The sequence below is a fragment of the Melitaea cinxia genome, chromosome 15, assembly GCF_905220565.1.
Source record: "Melitaea cinxia chromosome 15, ilMelCinx1.1, whole genome shotgun sequence".
Lineage (NCBI taxonomy): Eukaryota > Metazoa > Arthropoda > Insecta > Lepidoptera > Nymphalidae > Melitaea > Melitaea cinxia.
The window spans coordinates 15795535-15813817 of NC_059408.1; the positions used below are offsets into that span (position 1 = coordinate 15795535).

The window sequence follows — 18283 nt, forward strand, 5'->3', positions numbered from 1 at the left end:
GTCTGTTTTACAGCGCACTGTCTAACGGTGTTTACATGTTACGTTGCACGCGTTGCATTTCCTCGTTTTACTTTTTGAGAGGAAATTCCTAATGGAAAGTTTATAGCAAAAACGTTGATGATGAAATGCACGTCATCAAAAAACTATTTTTGAAATAATTTCCCGATAAAAACTAAAACATTGTTAACTATTATTATTGTTTAATATTATTATATTACTAACTAATATATAACTATACTAGCGACCCGCCCCGGCTTCGCACGGGTGCAATGCTGATACTAAATATACTACAGAATGTCTTTATTTATATAGTGTGAAGCTAGCTTATAGCATGGTTATTAACATAATAACAACATTCAAATATGCGTCGTTAATTACACGTTGTTACAGAATGTGTTGAAGAAATAAAGGTTCACTGCTCGTTCACGTAGGTGATAGCGTGATAATTTGTAGCCTATATGTTGATCCGACTTCTTAATTATGTTCGGGCCAAATTTGAAGTAAATCCATGCAGTACTTTTTGAGTTTATCTCAGACATACATACAGACAATCAGACAAAAATTCAAAAAACTATATTTTTAGCTTCGGTGTCGATTGTAGATCACACCCCAAGTATTCTTTAAAAAAATATTCAATGTACAGTTTTGACTTTCCTACTATTTTATTATATGTACTAGCTGACCCGGCAAACGTTGTCTTGCCGCTAAAAGCAATTTTAAAATAGGGGTTGGTGGTAGAAGGGTGAAAATTTAGGGTTGTATGTATTTTTTAATGTTGTATCATAAAAAAATAGAAATTAAAAATTTTGTCTAAAATATAAAAAAAAATTTAGGGGTGGACTACCCCTAACATTTAGGGGGATGAAAAATAGATGTTGGCCGATTCTCATAGATACCGGATAAGCACAAAAAATTTCATCAAAATCGGTCAAGCCGTTTCGGAGGAGTATGGCAACGAAAACTGTGACACGAGAATTTTATATATTAGATAGATTATTACGGTCTTATTCATAAAAAAAGCTTATAGAACGATTATAACGTTCATTAGTTAAAATGCTCGATAAGCTTATAAAACGTTCGATAAAATTGTCTATTCATAACAGTTATATAAACCGTCTTTAACTAATAAGCGTCTATAAGCAAAAATGTTGCCATTACTGTGAAGTTCGCAAAAAAAACTTGACGAACTTACTGAATCGACCACAGATAATGTGTATCGATCATGTATCGATTGACCAAATACGTCTGATCATAGTCAATATTACGGCTTAAAAGCATATTTTGGCATATTTTATCTACGGAATGTCAAGTGGTTTCATTCAAACCAACGGTCGTCGTGCAATTTGTCTTGATTTTATTCTCGAAGTAGAAGTTTTAAAAACGTGTAGTTTATGTGAAAATGGAATCTCAATTGAAGGTTGTTAAAAGGCAGAGAAGTGAAAATTGGTTGGAGGAAGATAAGGTTTGTAGTGATACACCTAAAATTGGACTAAAGTAAGTCAACATTTTTATAATACCTTTTAAACTAACGCTTGCTTATGCTTCTATTTATTAGATGATATTGAAAGAATTAATAAGGGAGAGGGTTACAATCATCGAAAACAAAAATACAGACGCAAACACGAACGCGAAAAAGGTGGCGGCTTGGAATAATTTACGTACTAGGTACCATATTCGAAATATTTTGAATAATTTAATAAGATTTTTGTGTAAGTAGTTTATTACTCAGCATATCGTGTTTTAGTTTTAACAATATGGCCCGCACTCCGAGAACACTGCAACAAATAAAAGCTCAGTGGGGCATAATAAAAATGTGTGAGAAAAAAAAGAAGTGCCTGGAACGGAAACAAACATTCCAAACTGGGGGTGGTCCACCACCTGCTACTGACCCACCAACTGGTGATGACATAGCAGTGTGGCTCCCTCATGAGTTTACTATAGACTCAAATGAGTTTGATTCGGATAACCAGGTACATCAAAGATACATATACTTGTTCAATAAGTATTTCATCTGCTGTAAAGAAATATGTATATAACTATATTAATTCTTGTTTCAGCTATTAACTGACAATAAAATGGAACAACCAATTCTAGTCCCTAAATCACCACTTCTATGTGAGAATCCTGAACCAGAAATAGACATGGTATGTGTATTATACAGTTGGCAATAAGTTGTAGCCAAATTCTGTTACCAATTATGTTACATTGTAATGTAATGCAAAATAAATAATTTTAACTTGATTATTTTAGATGTCGCAACCAGGCACATCTACGAAGACCATACACAACACACCAACAAGTACCTTATTGGTAAATATGACACGTTTTTATACTTCATTTGCATCCTATTGCGTGCATTAAACTGCAAGTACCTAAATAATTTTAAAAATATTCTTTCAGGTGACACCAGCAAGTACCTCTAAACAACTAGACATACAACAGATCACCACCACACCAACAAAGAAAAAAGTAAAGAGTCCGAATTATAAATTAAAACATAAACTGGTATATTATTTTTCTTTATTATTTTTTTTTATCCTGATACATACCTATAGTAAATAATAATACCTATAGTAAATAATATTTATATCTGTTTGTGGCACTTAAATCAAGATTTAGTATAAACATGTAATCTGAATAATCAATTATAACAATATATAAACTAAAAATGAATTTAATAAACTGATGTTAGTGAACAATATAGTAGAATCAATTATTATTTATGATACATACATTGTTATTTTGATATAATTTAACATTTCTTATTTTAGATCAACAAGGGCAGTTCAAGTGCAGCACTACAAATAGCAGAAAATGAAATTGTCTGTAGAAAGGAACTCCACGAGGCGCAGATGGCAGTCGAAAAACAAAAATTAAAAAATTTACTATTAAAAGAACAATTAATAAAAAGCAAATTAGAATATTATAAAAATAAATAAATTGATTGCATTGTACAGTATTTTTTATTATTAACTATTCACTAAAATGTCTCCTAATAAAAGTTTGTAATGCAGCATTAGCACTAGCATTACTCCTTGGAACTTCTCTAGACACTTCTCTGTTATATTCAACCCCACTCTCTAACTGCACATCGCCATGTTCCACTGCAATATTGTGAAGCACAGCTAAAGCAACTATTGTGGTCTTCACATTTTGTAGCTTGCAGGTCATGCCAAATAGAAGGCATTGAAAACGTTGCTTCCAGACTCCAAAGCAACGTTCTACAGTATTTCTTGTAGCAATATGTGCTTCATTATATTTTTCCTCACTTCGGTTCCGAGGCCTTAGAATGGGAGTGAACAGATAAGGTTCTAATTTGTATCCAGAGTCACCTAAAAGTCGTCCTCTAAATGACCCTGTCTCAAAACGCTCTTTGAGTGATGATTCATTAAAAATTCGGGAATCATGAGTGCTACCTCTCCATCTGGCAACAATATCTCGGATGCGGAGATGTGCATCACAAGTTACCTGTGATAAACAAAACATTACAATTTGATAGGAAAATATTATAGTGTTCTATAAAAAAGTAATAGGATGAGAAAATACCTGAACATTGAGTGAATAAAATCCTTTTCTATTTATATAATATTGGGCTGCATCACCTCCACATTTGCGGATTTTGATATGAGTACAGTCAATACAACCAATTACAGTTGGGAAACTTCGAATTCTATAAAATTCTCCCATCATACGCTCTTCTTCAGCAAAAGTACTGGGCATTTTAATAAAAGAAGCTGAGTGTCGTGCAAGTGCACGTGCAACGCGGGTACAAATCCGACTGGTGGTTGCTTGCGACAATCCATGGTGGTCTCCAGCATCTTCTTGAACCTGTAATAACGATATAGGATTTACACAAGGTTCATGTCGTACCTACAATAATTTCGTTTATGATTTTGTAACATAATATATTGTTCAGATTGTAAAAACTTACCTCTCGACGACCCCAACATCTTATTGCCGTTAAAACTTGGATTTCAGGTGATGTACCAGAACCTCTTCTATCTAAGTTGAGATCATCACGTACTAAGTCAATTATGTAAGTCGCAGTAGATTTCTTAAAGCGATAACGCTTCCGAAAGTCTTCGTCGTTCAAAGAAAACGGATCACTCCTGCTTTTGTACACTTTTCTTCGACGCGTGCTATTTTCAAGTTCAATAGCTTCAATAACATCTAAGCTGTGTAAAGCTTGCATTTTTAATAATGCAATTTTTAAAGTTATTTATTTATTACAACAAACAACTTTACAAAATAACATTGACAAACAATTTGTGTGTCAAACGCCAATTTCTTATTAATCAGCTGTTGTGAGTTCGGCCATCTTGCATCTTATAGTACTGTTATAGTAGGGTCCTGCCCTCTATAACTTTGTGATAGGTTTATAGAACTGTTTAGTGTTATAATGCTGTTATGAATACAATTTTTTGCCAATGTTCTTATAGCGAGCTTATAGAACACTTTAAGTGTTCCATAACTTTTTATGAATAAGACCGTTATTGTTTAACTAAAGAATTTCGTTTATTTTTATGAACCCTTTTGACGAAATTAAGCATAGCTTAATCTATATACTCAATTATAATCAAGCTTAAAAGTCACGTTCCAACTTATTTGATTGTATCAGAACTCATTCATGTTAAGGTAATTAAAATAGTGTCAGTTGTTATACCACGAAAAGTGTATCGATTATATCCATAATATTAAAGTATAAAATATGCAAAAACGTGTTTCTATTACGAGAGGCACAGGATGTCAGAAGCACTCGCCGGAGTGACTGGCGGAGAATCTCACGTGACGCAAGGAGCACGTGTGCGCCCTTTGTCATAATCATAAACAAGGGACGGTCGACAGCCATTGAATTTACATGGGGAAATTTATATATTAACCGCTAAATCTATTTAATATTCTATTATACAATAGTTTGAAGACAGCGTGCTCTATAAAAGATCGTCTTTATGAGTGACCTGTTGGTTCGATTGTGATTACACACTTTTATTTTATACCCTCTGCTAAGGAAACGTATTGAATTTTGGAATAAAGAGTATATGTTGTCCTAGTTATAGTATGGACTCAAATTATGCTAAATTTCATTCAGATTAATTTAGTAGTTTTAGCGTGATACGCAGACAAGATATAGACAGACAGCCAGACAAAAAAAAAAACAAAATTGGTTACAATATCGATTATAAAGTTGATTGATTCGATTGATTCACTCATGCTTACGCTTCAGGTAATATCCTACTCCTGGGCATAGGCCTCTTTTCTCATGTAAAGCGGGTTGGCGGATATATTCCATAATTCAAATTTTTTTCATGTGCGTGGATCGAACCCACAAACGCCAGCGCAACAGACAACATACCAGTGCTGTGACCGTTGCGCTAACGCGTCGTTATTGTTAGGCATATAATAGTTTTGAAAATGTCTCCAGTGTACAGATTTTCACTTGATACAGTTTTGTCATAAGTATAGTAATCATTTAATCTTTATGATTGATATGCAATTTAATTTAATAATAAAAGAAATATTATGGGTTACTGTGCCGTCCCGTACTTGCGCCTCTAAATTTGACTTACATTTTTGCGCTGTTTACGTTCCCCCTGATTTGCGTGAAATCTCATTAAATTTAAAAATATTTACAAATATATTTAGAACATCAATTGAGCGTTGTCCTAATGATAATTATATACTAGCAGGCGATTTTAATTTGCCTTGCCTGTCGTGGAATGCTAATAGTTATTCATTATTAAAAAAGGGTGCAACTGAAGTCCAGGAGGCGGGCTTAGAACTAGTGCAAAACTTAAGCTATTATGGATTTAAACAATATAACTTTCTTAAAAATCACGCTGGGAATACATTAGATCTCGTTTTTTCAAATCTACCCGTAATTGTTAAACCAGAATCGATGCCACTCCTTAAAGAGGACTGTGCACACCCTTCATTTAGTTTTACCGTTTTAGACGTAAATATTATTCCTTTACGAGAAGCTCCTACGTTAATACGTAACTTTAAAAAAGCGAATTATGAAGATATTAATAAATACTTGCTACAACATGACTGGCACGCTCTCTTAAGTACAGGTACTATTGATGAAGCGACTGAAGTCATGTACAAAATTATTAATAGGTCTGTGGATTTGTATGTACCATATAGTCGTAAGTCTGGTAATCGCTGCTATCCCAAATGGTATTCGCCTGCATTAATACGTATAATTAAAGACAAGACAAAAGCTCATTCACGGTGGAAAAAATATGGAAATAGGTTGGATTACGATGAATTTTCTTTATTAAGATCAAGAGAACGGCGCGTACAAAAAGATTGCTTTAAGAACTTTACGTCGAATTGCGAAATTAACATTAAAAATAATCCTAAAACGTTTTGGACTTTTGTAAAAGCTACGAGGGGTGGTTCAGCTTATCCTAAGAATTTTAATTTGGAAGGTGTAGAATATACGGCTGGTCAGGACATATGTAACGCATTTAGTAGGTTTTTTCAGAATGTATTTGGTAAGCCTTCTAAAAACTATCTACTCCCATCTGAGAACCCCTTATGTATTAATAACATTGTCTCTCGTGCTCAAACATCATTAATTACTACTAAAAAAATGCTAAAATCTTTAAACATAAATAAGGGAGCTGGCAGTGATGGCTTGCCTGCGGTATTTTGGTCACGATGTGCTAAATCACTAGCTCTCCCGTTAACTATACTTTTTAATCGTTCTCTTCGTGAGGGTATTGTCCCAAACGTATGGAAATGCGCTCATATAGTACCTGTACATAAAAAGGGATCGCGTATGGATATTAAAAACTACAGAGGAATTTCGATTCTGAATACTGCAGCAAAATTACTCGAAAAAATCGTGTATAATTCTATCTATGGTACGCTGTCTCAATCGATTCCCTTAGAGCAGCATGGTTTTATGGTAGGACGTTCCACTACTACTAATTTAGCATGTTTTTCAAGCTTTGTTTTAGAAAAAATGGACAGGGGGGGACAGGTTGACGTGATCTACACTGATTTTGAGAAGGCTTTTGATCGTGTGGATCACGTGATCCTGTTACATAAATTACAAATTTTGGGTATCCACGGGGACTTACTTCGGTGGGTAAAGTCATATTTGACTAATCGTTCTCAGGCGGTAGTCATGGCTGGATATCGCTCAAATTACGTCAAAATTCCAACAGGTGTTCCGCAGGGCTCACATTTAGGACCACTATTCTACAATGCATATTTGTTTGATATTGGTTCAAGTTTGAAGCATTGTAACTATCTTATGTACGCTGATGACAAAAAGATTTTTTATGTAATTAATACCATACAGGATTGTTTATCGTTGCAATGCGACCTTAATAATTTATATAACTTTTATAAAGATAATAATATAACAGTCAATGCTGGCAAGTGTGAATGCATCTCATTTACGCGGAAACAAAAGCCTATTCTATATAGCTATCATTTTAATGGCGAACAAATTAACAGGAAACAAAGTTTGAGAGATTTGGGGGTCTACTTTGATCAAAAAATGATACTATCAGATCATATAGAAAATATAGTAGTGAAAGCATATAAAAACCTGGGATTTGTTCTTCGCGTGTGTAAACCGTTTACAAATATATCAGCTATTAAGTGTGTTTATTTTGCTTATGTACGGAGCATTTTAGAGTATGCTAGCCCTATATGGTCACCTCAATACCGCATTTATCTTAACCGCCTAGAACATATACAAAAAAAATTCATAAAACATTTAAACTTTCGGTGTCGTAAATTTTGTGAGAGTTATGAAGATGGTTGCGCGGAACATGAAATGCTTTCGTTGGAGCAGAGACGTATTCTTTTGGATATGGGTCTGCTCTATGACATAATAAATAGTAAGCTTGATTGCCCACACCTAGTATCTAAAATAGGTTTCCGAGTTCCTAAATATCGTACCCGTAATACATCTATGTTAGAAGTTCCTCAACATTTTTCGAATTATTTAAAAAACTCGCTGTTACTGAGACTCCCTCATACGTATAACACATTATTTAAAAACGTCGACATCTTCACAAAGTCTAAAAGGATATTTAAAACCAATATAATAAAAATACTATCTGAGTCACCGTAACAATGTATAAACTATAAGTATATATTATGTATCTGTATATGTATGATGTGTAGCTCTCTCTATATATGCCTCTTTTACTATGTATTTATATATGTATATTGTAAGTGTAAGTTAACTGCATCTCTTATAAGCATTTTTTTGTGTATCAGAATGTACTGATTGTGACTGTTGTTTTCTTTTTTGTCAACGATATCTCCACAATTTGTTAACTTTAGGGAAACCTGTTATTGGCTTGATTTTTTGTAATATGCTTTATGATATGAATAGTATATAAGAAGCTGTTGGTTTTCTGAATAAATAAATAAATAACCATCCAACTGCTGGCTTTGAAATACACAGGCAGAAGACGGGCAGCAGCGTTTTCGGTGCGACAAAGTCAGTACTGCGGTCACCAACCCGCCTGCCCAGCGTGGTGACTATGGGCAAAACACATGACTTCACGTTATTTTTGGCGTAAACTTGTGGAGGCCTATGTCCAGCAGTGGACTGTTTAGGCTGTAATGATTGATGCAATTTAATTTATATTAAAAGCAACAAAAGTTTAGGTCAAGAATACATAAAATCACTTCAGTAATTAGAAACACAATTCAGACGTCGGCGTCGTAGCGAATCGCTACTCCTGACGCAGGATGACAGTGTGTTATAATTAGTCGCTACACTCCTGACAAGTGTCTGTTTTGAGCCCGTGATGAGTTACGGTTTTTGCGGGTTCGATGTTTATATGAAAGTTTTAATATGTGTAGACACACACACACGCATTTATGTACAAGCGCTCGCATCTAGTTAGTATCGTATGAACTTAAGATTTGCTCGCTGTAGGTATGAAGACGCGCGATGGAAGTTAACCCCGTAAACGTTGTTTTTCCATATATGTTATTAACACCATTATCCCCCCCCCCACTATAACTTAGGGTATGAAAAATAGATGTTGGCCGATTTTCAGACCTAACCAATATGAACAAAAAATTTCATAAAAATCAGACGACAGTCAAACAGACGAACCGTGAAGCTTTAATAACCGTACGTTTTCTAAAGTTTTCCAAATTTTTTGTCCTATTTTCCAATTTTTTTCTCCTAAAAAACTGCTACAAAAATATTAAGACAAATTAAAAAAATAATAATAATTATCGCTGAACTGGTCAAGTTGTTCTCGAGTTTTGGGTTTTGCAACTCATATAGCGATTCATATTTATTTAAATATACCATTAGGACATTAAAGTGCGAAACCAAAACGCCTTTAAACAACAAAGGACATAATAAGAACTAAATTCCAAAGTTCATTAAAAATAACCAAAGTGCATCGCCATCCCCTATAAATCAGACAGTAAACGCGTAGTTCCCTCGTTATACCGTATCCCTGTAAAATGGGATACGACCCGTCTTTTTATAATGCGCCCGGATGTTTTGCCATCAAACTGGAAGTACGAAGAAATTCGTACAAAGAACACGGACGCTGATTGAAGTTTTTGATTTTTCGGAATTTGAAGCGTTCACGTGAAAAACTGTAACGAAATCTCCTTTTCGTTTTTAAAATCAGGTCGGATAAATTATTCATACACATGTAGAGTGAGTCAATCGGGGACATTTTACTGATTATGGATATTTGGATCTATAGCACTAGGCTGTAATTTAACCTTCTTCAAAAAAAAAAGAGGAGGTTCTCAATTCGACTGTTTTTTTTTTTTCATCGAAATGTTTGCGTGTTTTGTCATCACATCACATAAGCATTTCGCAGTCCACTACTGGACATAGGCCTCGGCCAATATTTATTCCCATTTTTTTTTTATGTCACTAGGTCGGCAAACAAGCGTACGGCTCACCTGATGGTAAGCGATTACCGTAGCTTATAGACACCTGCAACACCAGAAGCATCGCAAGTGCGTTGCCGACCCAATCCCCAATCCCCCCAGGAGCTCTAGTCACCTACTCACCAACAGGAACACAATACTGCTTGAAAACGGTATTATTTTGCTGTGATCTTCTGTAAGGTCGAGGTACTACGCCAGTCGGGCTGCTCCATATTTTGAGCAGGAAATTCCCGCTGTGCCCTACCTCAGTTAAATGCCCTGCTTTGCCCTACCTCAATTGTTGTTGGTTCATTATTCAGGCTTAGCAACATGTACTGGCGAAAGCTGCGACCGTTTACGTTTAACGTCCAACTATATCCTTATTAACATTAATCCATCCTCACGTAAATTAACTTTGATTACTAACGGTCGTCTTTATATAACATCCGATATTCTGTTACAATATTATGTAAGAGTGGGAACAGTTTTTTAGCTAACGTAATGTTTTAAAAGTTTCTTGTAAAAGTATATTTTAGATTTCTAAAAGATAAATATGTTATGTTATTATAAAATAGAAATACAGTAAAGATATGATATCCTTCACAAGGGTTTTGAAGCCAAAGAAAAACGGACCATTTGTGTAACTAAGTTTCTGATCTGATTTTACGCCTGAAACAGGATTTAACTTTAGTCTTTGTTTGGTATTTGGATTGAAGATTGATTGCTGTCATCTCGCAAATACCAAACAAAAAAAAAGTTGACAATTAATAGATTAACAAAACTTATTTTTTATTTGCAAAAGGAATCTTTATTCTGTAGTTTATTGATGAAATAGAAACATGTCCTAATTAATGGCCTAATCTACCTCCAGCTGTTAAAGTCTATTCATAACTTATGTGCAGGATAAACACTATCCACAACTGGTGGAACCGGCCCTAAGTTTGTTTTTATAATTATTGTTAAACAGTCGAACAAATTCTACTAAGTACTATTTGTCATTAACGCGTATAGATTTCATGTTTTTTAAACACTGTCCGTCATGCTTTGATATAAAAAACACATGTCAAGCACGAACGTTTAACCATAAAGAGAATGATGATCTCACATCTCTTTACTTTCCATAAGCAGTACACAGATGTTTTATTCAATCAAAAATTATTTCTCTAAACGCATCTAAAATGTACGCGATCATAAAAAGATAACGCCGCATCAAACCGACTCGATTCACTCCTATATTATAAACAAAACTTAGTTTGGCTCCGAGCGTTGTTCGCGTCGCACGTTTAACGTACGCGTGACGTCACTGCGTGCGCGCGTACGAAACCGCGCATAAAACTACGTACTATTACTGCCTAGACGAGGTCTAATTCGAGTACCGTTTTATTGTTTGATTATAGTTCAATAAGCAATGAAACAAACATTGATAAGTGTTTGATAAGTGCTCGTTAAGTGAAAACTGACCGTTATTCATTAGCAGTGTTGTGATTAGTGCAGCGTCTAAAAATATTTGTGACTGTTTGCGACCACATGCGTGCTTTGCTGGTGTTTTGTTCAATGAGAGTGTGTGAAAAAACTTTTATTGCGTTTGCTTAAATAAACTCAATTGGATCTTCATTATAATATATACTCGTCTAATCTAATGTTATAATTTTAGAAGAGTAAGCAGTGGCGTTGCGTGCGGCTCTCCGAAAATTGCCGCCCCTACCAATTTATATATATTTTTTTTACCGAATTAATTTAAAACACAAATTGCAATCACGATTTTCATTATGTTTAATGGGACCCCGGGCCATGCCCTTCCCCGCACACCTCTAACGCTACGCCACTGAGTGTAAGACCTTTACCTTGATGAGCGTCTTGGACTACATAAGATAGGTTTTTTTGGATTTCTTTTCGTAAATGCATTTTAAATTTTATTCTAATGTTGAATATAAATTATTACAAACTTAGCCGTTGGTACTTCCCAAGCTTTCCTTTAAACGGTCGACGCTCCCGCAGCCTCGTCTCGATAAAAATGTATTTTATTATTCTCGGAGAAACAAAAAGATCTTTGTAGTACTCTCGCGGGAATTCCATTCAAACTATTACAAGAGTTACTCTAGACACACGTACCGCTCCCGTCTCCCTTATGTATAATTGTGAAGCGGTACGATGTGCTCAGTCTGTACCCCTCGGGTGTTTATTGATTGTGCATAGGGATAGGGAAGAGGGATTGTACTGGTTCGGACTCGATCTCGAATGTCCATAAATGAGACACGTGACCGATGTTTGGGTGTTGTTGGTTTGGATTGAACTTGAGTTTTTTATTACTTTAAATTTATACTCAAGTAATTTATTTTGATTTTATTTTTATAAATATACAAGTAGGTCGACAAATAAGCGTACGGCACATCTGATGGTAAGCGATTACCGAAGCTTATAGATGTCTGCAACCCCAGAAGCATAGCAAGCATATTGCCGACCCTAACCCCAATCCCTCCAGGAGTTCTGGTCACCGTGCTCACCACAGGAACACAACACTGCTTGAAAGCAGTAATACGAGTATTTAGCTGTGATCTTCTGTAAGTTCAAGGTACTCCCGCAGTCGGGCTGCTCTAGATTTTGTGCAGGATACTTGGTGTCTTATAACAGTTATTTTAGTTTACTTATAACAATGGTTAAAAAAATTACGAATGTTTGAATTAACGTAGAAATTATTTCGTTAAGATATATCTTCTATTAGTCCCTTGACAGGAAATCGTGTAAAAAAGACGAACTTAATGCTTACTTACATGATATGGATAAGTAAAAATTTTAAATAATATCCTTTTATTAGATATATGAGAACGACAAGTGAAGAGATATACATATAATGTAAAGAGATAAAATTTATTGAAGTTAGAAATATTCAAACGATACATTAAGCTTTAAATAAACATTCAAATTTATTTAAGTTATATTTTTGAAACAAAGTTCCTTACGGCAGGCTTGACATTTGGTTGGGCGACCGAACTGAAAAAAAAACGTGATACTAAAACCGTAAGAAAAATATATAACGGAAGTGACAATATGACGTTTGTAAAACTAAAATATTACTAGTAAACTTTTTTTTAAATTATTTATGTAATTTTATATTGTTTATGTTAAAATGGTTTAAATCAAAACATAGGTATAAGGTACCACTTCTTGTAAGAACACAAATATTTTATAGCAAACGTAATTTTACATGGCTGATCGTGTACTTTTTTTGTTAAAACCTTCATTATATTATTAAATTTTTTATTAAAATGTATATCAATGTTTAAGTAGATGGACTTAGTTTTTCGAATTATTTATTTATGTACTTAAAGCTTTGAGGTTTAAATAAAGTTTTGACGTTGTTTACGCTACGCTTCAGCCTGTAATATCCCACTTCTGGGCATAGGCCTCTTTCCCCATGTAGGAGAAGGATCAGAGTTTAATCCACCACGCTGCTTCAATGCGGGTTGGCGGATATGTTTACCCACGACACCCAGACCACGGCAAACACCTGTATGGCCAATACAAATAATGTTTGTTACGTGCGGGGATCGAACCCGCAACCGCCAGCGCCACAGGTACAATCCATGGCTGAGATCGTAGCGCCAACGCTTTGACGTTGTTTACTTTTGACTAATAGATGATATACATTTTAAATCAAACAGGTGTCATTGATCTTTCAACTTTCAAAGAAAATTCTTAATTGTTGCATTAAATTTATTTACACGTGTTTATTTTGAACACTAACCATATCTTCTGTGATATAGCCATCAACGCCGCTCTCTCACTGACGTCTCGACATTTAAAAACATACCTTATTTGACTTAGCATTAAGACCCAAAATCGAATAAATAAATAAAATGCAACGGAAATGTCATGCGCCTTCTATTTTAATAGTTATTGTTATTGGCAACAGAATATCTAAAGACTTACACATATGACAGCGAAATTAAATTGTATAATAACACACAAAAAGATTTTAATGTATCATTCTTTCTCACCATCGAATTCCACTGTATTTATGAAATATTTCCATTCGCAAATATGTATCTACAACTTGGACTTATAATTGAGGAGAAACAGTCCCTAATTGCTTATTCTACATCCTTATGTTAAAGTGTATTTATTACTTATTTGAAGGATAAATTTTATCCACAACTGATGGAACCAGCCCTTAGTGAGAAGAACATATCGTCGTCAATTATTTAAAGTTATATCATAACCTTTGTACATATGTATTGTATGCAACAGGTAAAGTAACTTTCAAAACCCCTTTACTAAGAACGCCACATACAAAATCGAAGATTACACTAACCCATATTCGTAAAACGAGTATCTTAAACTATACAAACGATTGTGTTACTTATTACAAAGAAAATTAGGTTATATTAGCTTGGTGTTAAATCTCGTCGCAGCACAGTTTGTGTAACAAGTGCGTGACAGTCCCCACGTGGTTTTATAGTTTTTTCCGCGGACTTTATTTCTGTACGCAGCTGGATTTATTTTGTTAGATGTTTACGCAGCTTAGTTTCCTGCTGGGTGGTTTCTGTAAATACTACAAATTGATTGCATTGAACAAAAATGTTTCTTGTGCAACATTGTTACTAAGAATTGGTCAGTCTTGAAGAGTTACAGTTTATAAGTACAGATTTGACGGATGATCTTTTTTTCTCAAACTTTTGTTAGACCCTAAATTTTTTATCTTCTTTAATTAAGATTGAAAACTCAATTTTTTTAACCGACTTCAAAAAAGCTTTCTTCCTTTTTTTGTATGTATTGAGGTAAATTCTAGGTAGACTGGTGGTGTTTTGATTATTTTTGTTTTAAATGAAAGTTAGTGCGTGTCATGTGATCCCATTAAATCCCAATCCCATTTAATTGATATCTAACAAGTACTTTTCGCGTTATATCTGATAATACGTATTCACTTGACTATTTTTCCGTCGACCTACGTTGTGTTATACCGCATAACTTTTAACTGGACATACCGATATTGATGATTCTTGTTTAGATCGAAAGCTGATGCTTGTCTTGTAGTCCCATTGAAATTGAGATCTGATGACTAGTTTTTGAGTAATTTTTGATAACGCGTACTTACTTGACTATTTTTTCGTCTACTTACGTTGAATTACTTGTCGATGTAATTGAAGTCGGTTTTTTTTTTCGTTTGCGAGCAAACATAATTATTTTATGTATGTGACTTCAGAACTTTTGACTGGGTGGACCGATTTCGACAAAAAAAATTTTAATCGAAAGGTGGTGTGTGTCATTTCGTCCCATTTAAATTTATTTGAGATCTAACAACTATTTTTCGAGTTATATCTAATAATGCGTTTTTACTTGACACTTTTTTCGTTGACCTACGTTGTATTATACCACATAACTTATTACTGGATGTATCGATTTTGATAATTCTTTTTTTTTTTTGTTGAAAAGGAGATATTCCTAGTTTGTACCATGATAAGGAAACCAGGATTTGATGATGGGATCCCAGAGAAATCGAGGGAAACTCTCGAAAATCCGCATAACTTTTACTGGGTGTACCGATTTTGATAATTTTTAATTTAATCGAAAGCTGATGTTTATCATGTGGTCACATATAAATTTTATCGAGATCTGATTACTACTTTTTGAGTAATCTTTGATAACGCGTAGTTACTTGACCATTTTTTCGTCGATCTACGTTGTATTACTCGTCGATGTAATTGAAGTCGGTTTTTTTTTCGTTTGCTAGCAAACACAATTATTATTTATGTAGAAGATTATTTACAAGTGGGTTATTTCTTGATATTTCAATTTTAAATACATTATACAAATGTAAAGAAAAATAGTTGAAACATGTTTTCCTTTTAAATTGTTTATAATAACCGTATTAATTTTATCCAATGGCTTTGAATAGTGACAAAATGGGATCATTTTGACAGTATAACGTGGGATGGAGATGATTTAGAGAAAATTCATTGATGCACGAGATTATATGCCGTCGTTATATTTCGAAGAATAATATATAATAAGAATAATATGAATAATATTATAATACTAGAGTATACGTATTAATGAACTATTTTCAACTACCCGCATTATCCACGTCAATGTCAATCAACGCTAAAGCGTATCACTTTTTAGTTAAACAAATTTATTTTATGTTTTGACTTTTTACATTCCTTTCTCGACTGCTGAACGAGGGCTATATCATTTCCGTCAGTTGTGAAATTAATTAAATCGGTGAGTTAAGTGCTTATAATTCATAAAATACAAATTAAAATGATTACAAGTTTTATATTTGTTATATATTTATATTAGAAACGAGCTTATACCACGACACAGATAAGCCGATTTTTTGACGTAAATATTTCAATAAAATGGATGTTTGATATCAATACAAGTTTTGAATTTTGAGTACATTGAGAGGCATTTACAATAAAACTATTAATGCAGTGTTTTTCCTGTCATTTGTGCATTGCGGTCACGTTGACTCAGTGTCTATCAGAAATACTTATAAGACGTTAAAAATAAGTCATAGGTAATAATTATAATAAATAAGTATATCATATTTATCAGAAATCATTCCATTGTTATATGTACATAATTATTTATTTCCTGTTTCATTTAAATAATAAGATTTGTGCACTAGCAATATTAATTATCCCAGAATTCATTCGGGATAACATGTTTGATTTTGATCTATACAAGGGGCTTGTATTGACTTAATTCTTACGAAGTTTTAGTGAAATCCATTGCGTAGTTCCGCAATGCACGGAAACAGACACAGATAGAAACAAAATAGGAAAGGATCGTGCTCGAAATCTAGAGCATCCTAAAGATATATATTTTTGTACATCAAATGAAGTACCTCGAATTTACAGAAAATCACGGTCAAAACATCATGCACTCAAGTATTAGTCAATAGTTAGAACTCAGGTTAGTGATGCTCCTGGATATGTATTCCAGCTGTCATAGGCAACGCTTCAGCCTGTAATATCCCACTACTGGGCATTGGCCTCTTTTCCAATGTAGGAGAAGGATCAGAGCTTAATCCACCACGCTGCTCCAATGTGGGTTGGCGGATACGTTCCCTACTATGAGTAACGATCGCTATCAGGTCATAGGCAACGATAACTGCTTATTATCAGATATGACCATATGCTAGTCTGCCACCATAGTGGTACAAAAAAAAATTAAAATTTTTCGAGTACAGAACGATGACGAAAACTGCAATAGAAAAAACCTAAACATGTCCACCAAATAGTAGCTAGAAGTTTTGTGGATTGGAGCTCATAATTCTTTATTGGAAAAAAGTTCGTTACACTACAGAACAGTCATAGTCGTTTCACCATAATTAATAGTAATAAATGCAGTCATGTATCATCTGCAGTATTCATTTCACTCTTACACTAATTACGCTCATCAAGAGAGTCATACACTTCAAAGTGCTTGACCCTGACATTACAATAAATTAAAGATCTAATTATAACTTTCTATTTCATCGTAGCTCGACTAAACTACATCTATTTAAACTCTTAAATTGTACGAAAGTCTTTTGTGATTTTTGAAATGAAATTAGACGATATAAACATTTGGGATGTGGTCGGGACGCAGTGACAATTATTATATTTAGTGACATAATGTAAGGCTATCAACATGGTTATGCTGAGGAAGTTTTTGGTATGTTTATTTATATTTTGTTTTTATTTCTATGCTTGTGCTGATAGATAATATTTATTAGAGAAAAATAGTAATAATTGTCTGCTTGATTGATATACAAAGTTACAGTTTTAACTAAATATCTTCTGTCATACGACGTCTATGCTGTTATAGAGGGAATTTTCTTAGAAACTTCCACAAAATCGTAATGATATTTTGACATATTATAGGTTTCCAAATCTGTAACAAATGAATCCTGTTCGCAGTGTTCGGGCGTCCGAGACGAGTCGTCACTCGGCGAGGCGGACAAATGGAGACAGAGGCGAAACAACAGCTTCGATCAGAATAGACAACTAGAAGAGGTCACTAAAGAGAGGTGAGTTATCTAACAGCCTCTCTTGTACCTAGGGGAATTTCTTAACAAGTTGTAAGAAGGTGAATAGGAATTTAAATGAATTTTTTTACGGTACTACTCAAATAAAAAGCGTTTTTAAATTAAAGAAATGTTCTATGATATTTTAACAAGGTCAGAAACAAACAGACAAAATGATGTTTCAATGTTGGGATCGAATCGACCACTGTTGGTGTAGTTTTATGTACCTGTTTCTACCAGAGGGTCGATCTTACCATAGCATTGCTCTAAAAGAAATAGTTCATAAGGGGGCGTTCTTAAAATACGTGAGATGTTTAGGGGGTCGAGTCAAATCTCATCTAATCTTACGTTGGAGAAAGGGCAATCGGCCTCGGCTTGAACCAAAAA

The 18283-nt window shown here is 34.2% G+C and overlaps 1 protein-coding gene across 1 annotated transcript in view; it reads left to right on the forward strand.

Moving 5' to 3' along the window:
- Positions 1-18039, forward strand: part of LOC123660209 (A-kinase anchor protein 9-like) — a 50871-nt gene extending 32832 nt beyond the window's left edge. Inside the window, exon 9 of the mRNA XM_045595309.1 lies at positions 17790-18039. Within this exon, the coding sequence (XP_045451265.1) occupies positions 17790-17903 (114 nt within the window). The 3' untranslated portion in view covers positions 17904-18039. The remainder of the gene's footprint in view (positions 1-17789) is intronic.
- Positions 18040-18283: the final 244 nt, after the last annotated feature.